Below are 6,759 nucleotides of genomic sequence, written 5' to 3'. Positions count from 1 at the left end.
ATTTTGGGGGTTGAAAACGGGGTGTTCCGGATGAGATAGGGTAATGAAACTTTTTTTACTGTCTTTGGACATCCGATGGAACCATTCTAAAGCATAAAATTTCAGGTCTGGAAGTTAGGGGATTTTTTAGAATTTTTTTCAGTTTCATTATATTAGGAGTTGAAAACGAGGGGGTTCCGGATGAGATAGGGGGTTGAAACATTTACGGGCACCTTTTGTCATGAAATAGACCTATTCAAAACTTTCAAATTTTAGGTTTTGCACAAAAAATTGTTTTTTTAAATTAGTTTTTTTTAAAACGTTGCAAACTTCAGCGAGGTCAAATTCAGATGCAAGTTCAGCTATTTCGTTGAAAATTCGTCTTCTTTTGTAAAAAATTCATTTTTTCAACTATGCTTGGTTTAAAATGAAACTAGCATGTTCAAAGTTGAAGCTGAAAATTCATCTTATTGTTTGAAGAATAAACTACTTTCTTGAAAAGTCGCCTTTTTCCGCATAATTAATCTTATTGGCTGAAAAGTGTAAACTCTATTAAATAAAAGCGCTAGTAAATTACACCGGTGCACAAAAAAAGTGGTCTGCCCGGCGGACTACGCCAGCATATCCATATGGTTTTTGGGGTCGCTGAATCCGAATACGGGGTCCAAATAATCCAGTTGGCTCATATTTTTTTTAGAAAAACGCAAAAATAGACGTAAAATCGAAATAAACAGCGATTTTTGTGTATATTTCTGATATTTAAATTTGCCGAAAGTAATTAATAAAATTGTATGCCTTATTTATAATTGTTAATAATATATAATAAATATTTATAATTATCAGGGTGGCCGCTGGACCGGAAAACCGGAAAATGACCAGTTATTTATTACATAGTTAGCATTATTTTGTAAAAACGGCAATATAAAAAAATAGTTCTTTATCACTATATTTACAAGTTTTTGAATATCCGGGAATAATATAAAATAACGAAAAAAATTATTTAAAAATCTACGAATTAACAAACAAAAAATGGCCGAAATGGGGAAATTTAAATTTAAATTTGCCGAAAAATCTGTCAACGTTCAATTTCAACAGTTTAAAAATAATTAGTGGAATTGTTGTTTTTCAATTTTGCTATTATTTAGCTTACAATGCTTAATTCAAAAATTTTTTACTTCCAAAATTTGTATTTTTAAGCTAACATTTTTAATTTAAAGAATTTTTAAATGCTTTGTTTAAAGACTTGAAGAAACAAAAAATAAAAGCCTTTGATGTTGAAAATTTTAGATAAACAACATTTTTATTTAATAAATAAATAAATTTTGTTTAAATTGATCTGTACTTTTAGTAATAAAAATTGAACAAAAACGATTTGAGAAAACGATTTTTAATCAGTTCAAAATTTAAAAATAACTTCATCATAATATATTCTTAATTGAAGGATTTTTTTAAATTAAAAATATTATTTCAGTCGAAAATATTCAATTTTTAACCCATTTAATTTGAAATTTTTTTTAGATTTTAATGTATGAATTACAAGTGAACATTTGTAGAAAAAATTTGAGTAATCTTAAGAGATATTTAGAAGTTTAAAAAAAAAATTAAAAACGTTTTTATTCTTTTGAAGCCTTTCACAATTCTTGAAAAGAATCTAATTTTTTTGTTTAAAATCTGCGAAAATCTACATTTTGTTATATATTAGGCTATCCTTTCAAATTTTAGATTAAATTTGAATCTTTGCAAAACTTCTACATATCTCTTAAAATTACTCAAATTTCGCCTAAAAATAATGAATCGTAGAAAAAATTCAATTAAGTTTGACAGATATTTAGAAGTTCTGAAAAAATATCCGAAATAATTTTTAATTTAAAATAACTTCTAGATTTTGAAATAAAATGTTGAAGCTTTCCAAGGATGTTTAAATTATTTAAAAAGAAAATAATTGAATTTCTAATTTAAAAAGTGTTTAGTTAACATTTTTTCAATTTTTGATGTTTCTAGTTTACAATTCCTTAAAATTATATAATTTTGAAAATTTTAAAGTTCATTGATTTATTTTTTAATTTAGAGCATTGAAAGTAATGACGTGAATTATTATTTTTTTTTTATTGAAAAATGTTAGTACCTTTAATTTTATACGCGTAAATTATTGAGCATTTGCATAAAAAAATTTTTAATTAAAAACTTTTCAACTTCAATTTTGAAAGCTCAAAATTTAACAGTTCCACTTTGAGTATTTTCATTTGCAGCTCAGTTTTTATTACCTCAAGTGAAATTTTTTTAGCTTTAGTGCTTCATTTTTTAAATTTTATTATTTTCAATTATGCCTCTTTTTCCTATATTGAATAAAATAATATAATGTAAATAAATAAAATATAATATAAAATAATGTCCGGTTATTTATTATAAAGTGTTTGAATATCCGGGACTAATATAAAATAACGAAAAAAATTATTTAAAAATCTACAAATTAACGAAAAAAAATGCCGAAAACATAAATTAATGAATTATAAAATAAATAAATGATTAAATTCCCATAAATATTTCTATTCCTGAAGTTTAAATTTGGCGAAAATAATAAACAAATGATTAATTAAATTGTTTGACACATTTATAATTATTAATAATATGTAATAAATATTTATAATTATTTTTTACAAGTTTCGTGAATATCCATGTGATTTTTTTTATAATTACGTCAATTATGACACTTTTTCCTATATTGAAGATAATAATAACTGTGAATTTATTTTTTGACCGGGAATGTTACACATTTTTAGAAAAAAATCCTTCCTCGTGGTCCTGAAATTTGCATTTCCATAAAGAAAAAATAGGTTTTCAAATTTTCTTACTCTGCAACAATAGATTGTAAAAATTTAACCATTTTGTAAAAAAATAGGGTTTTTTTGGCTGGAAAATTCAACTGGTTTGTTGAATATTTTTCTTTTTGAGTTACAAGTTTTATTATTTTCGTAGAAAATTCAACTATTTGGATAAAAATGAACTTTTTGGTTAAAAATTCACATTTTCTGGTTGAAAATTTAACTGTTTTGTAAAAGATTCATCTTTTTGTCTTGAAAATTTAACAATTTGATTCAAATTTCTCTCTCTATTGATTGGAAAATCTATCTTCTTAGAAAATTCATCTATTTTTATAAAAATTTGATCTTCTCTTAGATTAAAAATGCAACTATTATATTTTTGGATTTGGTTGAAAATAAAACTATTGGGTTAAAAGTTAAGTTAAATGAAAATTTGTTTAAAAAATAAATCTGTTTTATTTTTTGTGGAAGAATAATTGTTTTAACTAAAAATTTACCTATTTCATTTTTGTTTTAAAAGTGATATTTTTTCAAAATTCAGCTATTTGTTTGAAAGTTGATCTTTTTCAGTTGAAAATTCAACTCTTTGATTGAGAATGAAGGTTTTTTTTTTTAATCGTCTCAATCAATTTTTAATATAGTACTCACATTATTTTACATAAACATGCATTAAATTTTAAGTGATGCCTGGAAAAAATTAGGATTTTTCAGGGAATTATTTTTCAGGATTTGAGTAGACACCCTCTATTAATTCAGTTCGCATTTAGGTGGAAAAAGGTGAAAGAATGTAAAGCCTGTGATAAATAAATTTGGAATTTTGATAATTTAGACTATTTTTTTTTTTTTTTTTTTTTTTTTTTTTTTTTTTTTTTTTTTTTTTTTTTTTTTTTTTTTTTTTTTTTTTTTTTTTTTTTTTTTTTTAATTTATGACACTATTTACACTAATTTTGATGATTAAGACGAGTCCCGAGGCCTGTAGTTTTAGCAGGTATTGATCTGGTTTAATTTTTATTCTCATAATTTCGTTTAGGTACCTTCGAACAGTTTTCACGAAATCGGAAATGAAGTACTTTGGAGGAATCGTGATTGCGACGACGGCTGTTTTTTTGTTAGTTCTGATTGGATTTACATACGCTGGAGTGGTGGCACCCTGGAGCGGAAGATTTTATTCCCTCTGGGACACGGGCTACGCCAAAATCCATATTCCTATAATCGCTTCCGTTTCTGAGCATCAGCCCACCACTTGGTTCAGTTTCTTCTTCGATCTTCACATCCTTGTGACTACTTTCCCGGTCGGATTGTGGTACTGCATCAAACACATCAATGACGAACGCGTTTTCGGTAAGTTTGAATTTTTTTTTTTTTTCTTTTTTTGCCTTTTTAAACAGTTTTCGATGGATTGGCGACCCGGCTTTTTGAGAATACATCAGATTTCAAAAGATTACAGAATAGTTCTAATTATTTAAAAATATTTCAAAGCTTTTATAATATTTACAAGGATTTTTAAATTTTCAAAAAGAGTTGACGGATTTCTAAAACTTGAGAAAGATTTAAGGATTTGAAAAAGTCGTGTGGGCAAGATTTTACAAAGATTTTAAAGATTTTAGAAGATTTCACAAAGGTTGCTAATATTTTAATTATTTTAAATGAATACAAAAGATTTTAGAAAGATTTCACTGATATTTCAAAGCATTAATAAAGATTTCAAAAGATTGCAAGAATTAAGACAATTTTTAAAAGGGAATATTACACCGGATTTCAAAGATTTTAAACAATTTCCAAAGATTTCAATAATTTTAAACGAACACAAACGATTTCACAAACAAATATTAAAGAAATGTTTCCAGGATTTCAAAGATTTTACCTAAATAAAAATATAAAAATATCATAAAGATTTCGAATTCAAATATTTCAAAGCATTTTCAAGATTTTAAACGATTTCAAAATTTCAAAAGGTTTCACAAAAATTTCATAAAAGTTTTGTAAAGATTTAAAAACATTTTGAAGATTTTAAACGATTTTAATTTTGTTTAGAAAATTTCAAAAGATTTCACAAAGATTTCAAACATTTCACAAAAACTTTATCAAAGTTTTATAAAAGTTTAAAAGGTTTCACAAAAATGTCAAGGAATTCATAAAAATTTCATAAAGGTTTCAAAATATTTTAAAGCTTTTAAACGAGTTCAAATTTGTTTAAAAGATTTCGAACATTTCACAAATATTTCAAAACATTTCACAACGATTCTAAAAATTGCAGAAAAATTTTAAAAGGCTTAAAAAGATTTCAAAAATATTTCAAATGAATAAACAAGATTTCACAAATATTTCCAAGATTTCATAGAAGTTTAGTAAAGATTTCAAAACATTTCAAAGATTTTAAACAATTTTAATTTTGGTTAGAAGATTTCAAAAGATTTCACAAAGATTTAAAAGATTTCGAACATTTCACAAATACATTAAAGATTTTAAAATTATTTCTAAACAACTCACAAAGCTTTCAAAAATTTTACAAAAAGTTTAAAAGACTTTAAAAGATGTCAAAAAGATTTCAAATGAATACAAAATATTTCCAAGATTTCATAAAAGTTTTGTAAAAATTTAAAAACTTTTGAAAGATTTTAAAAGATTTGGAATTTTTTAAAAAGATTTCGAACATTTCACAAATATATTCAAGAATTTACAAAGATTTCCAATCTATTTCAAAGCAACTCACAAAGATTTCACAAATTTTACCAAAATTTTAAAAGGCTAAAAAAATTCAAATTAATACAAAAGATTTCACAAATATTTCCGAAACCTTTCTGGTTAAAAAATCAAGTATTCCCGTTCAAAATTCATCACTTTATTTGAAAATTTAACTATTTAAGAAAAATTAGTTTTCTTTGGTTGATATTTTTTTTTTTATAAAAATTTTACTATTCAATTTTTTGTTGACAATTTATCTTTTTTAATGAAAATTTTACTCTTCCATTTTTGGCTGAAAATTGATATTTTTTAGTTCAAAATTCAACTGATTGCTTAAAAATTGGTCTTTTTTAGTAAAAAAATTTAAGTAATTCTTTGAAAATTCATATATTTTGTTGAAAAGCCGTCTTTTTTGGTAGAAAATTAATCTTTTTGTTTGAAGATTTATCATTTTCGTTAAAAATTCAAGTATTCCAATAGAAAATTCATAATTTTATTGGGAAATGTATCTTTTTGGTTGAAAGTTCAGTTAAGTTGAAAATAATAAAAATTCATCACTTTGATTGAGATTTAGCTATTTTGTTGAAAATTGTTCGTTTTTTTTTGTTCCAAATTAATTTTTTTTAACTTAAAATTAAAATTTTTTATTTATGGTTACAAATAAATATTTTTTAGTTTAAGGTTCAACTGTCTTGTTGAAATTTCATGTATTTTGTTGAAAAATCATCTTTTTTGGTAGAAAATTAACCTTGTTGTTTGAAAATTCATCTTTTTTTCGTTGAAAATAAAACTACTTGATTAGAAGTTAAACTCCTCTGTTAAAAATTCATCTTTCTGGTTGCAAATTTATCTATTGCATATGAAGATTTAAAATTTTAATTGAAAATTCATCAATTTCGTTGAAAATTGGCTTTTTCCTTGTGGAAAATTAATTATTTTAACTGAAAATTTAACTTCCATTTTTGGTTTAAAACTGATCCTTTTTAGTTTAAAATTTAACTATTTGGTTGAAAATTGATCTTTTTTAGTTAAAAATCAACTATTTGGTAATTTAGGGACAAATTCAAGAAATAAATTTTTATATTTTAGTGTTACTTAATTATTTAATAAATCAATTTTATTTCTTAAAAACTGAAAAAAAAACAATTATTTGTTACAAACTCGCAAAACTGTATACATATTGAGAGCTAAATATTTAAAATATAATTTATATAATATATTTATATAATCCAGGCATTATATATAAAAGCGTGTCTACTGAAATCCTCAAAAA

General features: G+C 23.6%; 1 protein-coding gene across 2 annotated transcripts in view; it reads left to right on the top strand.

Moving 5' to 3' along the window:
* The window catches only part of LOC117172620 (dolichyl-diphosphooligosaccharide--protein glycosyltransferase subunit STT3B), a 37,982-nt gene that overhangs the window by 13,001 nt on the left and 18,222 nt on the right, over window positions 1–6,759 (top strand). For both annotated transcript variants that reach the window (XM_033360717.1, XM_033360718.1), the window contains exon 3: window positions 3,832–4,142. In XM_033360717.1, the coding sequence (XP_033216608.1) occupies window positions 3,832–4,142 (311 nt within the window). The remainder of the gene's footprint in view (window positions 1–3,831; window positions 4,143–6,759) is intronic.

The sequence above is a fragment of the Belonocnema kinseyi genome, chromosome 5 (assembly GCF_010883055.1).
Source record: "Belonocnema kinseyi isolate 2016_QV_RU_SX_M_011 chromosome 5, B_treatae_v1, whole genome shotgun sequence".
Taxonomy (NCBI): domain Eukaryota; kingdom Metazoa; phylum Arthropoda; class Insecta; order Hymenoptera; family Cynipidae; genus Belonocnema; species Belonocnema kinseyi.
This window is presented reverse-complemented; position numbering and strand designations above follow the sequence as displayed.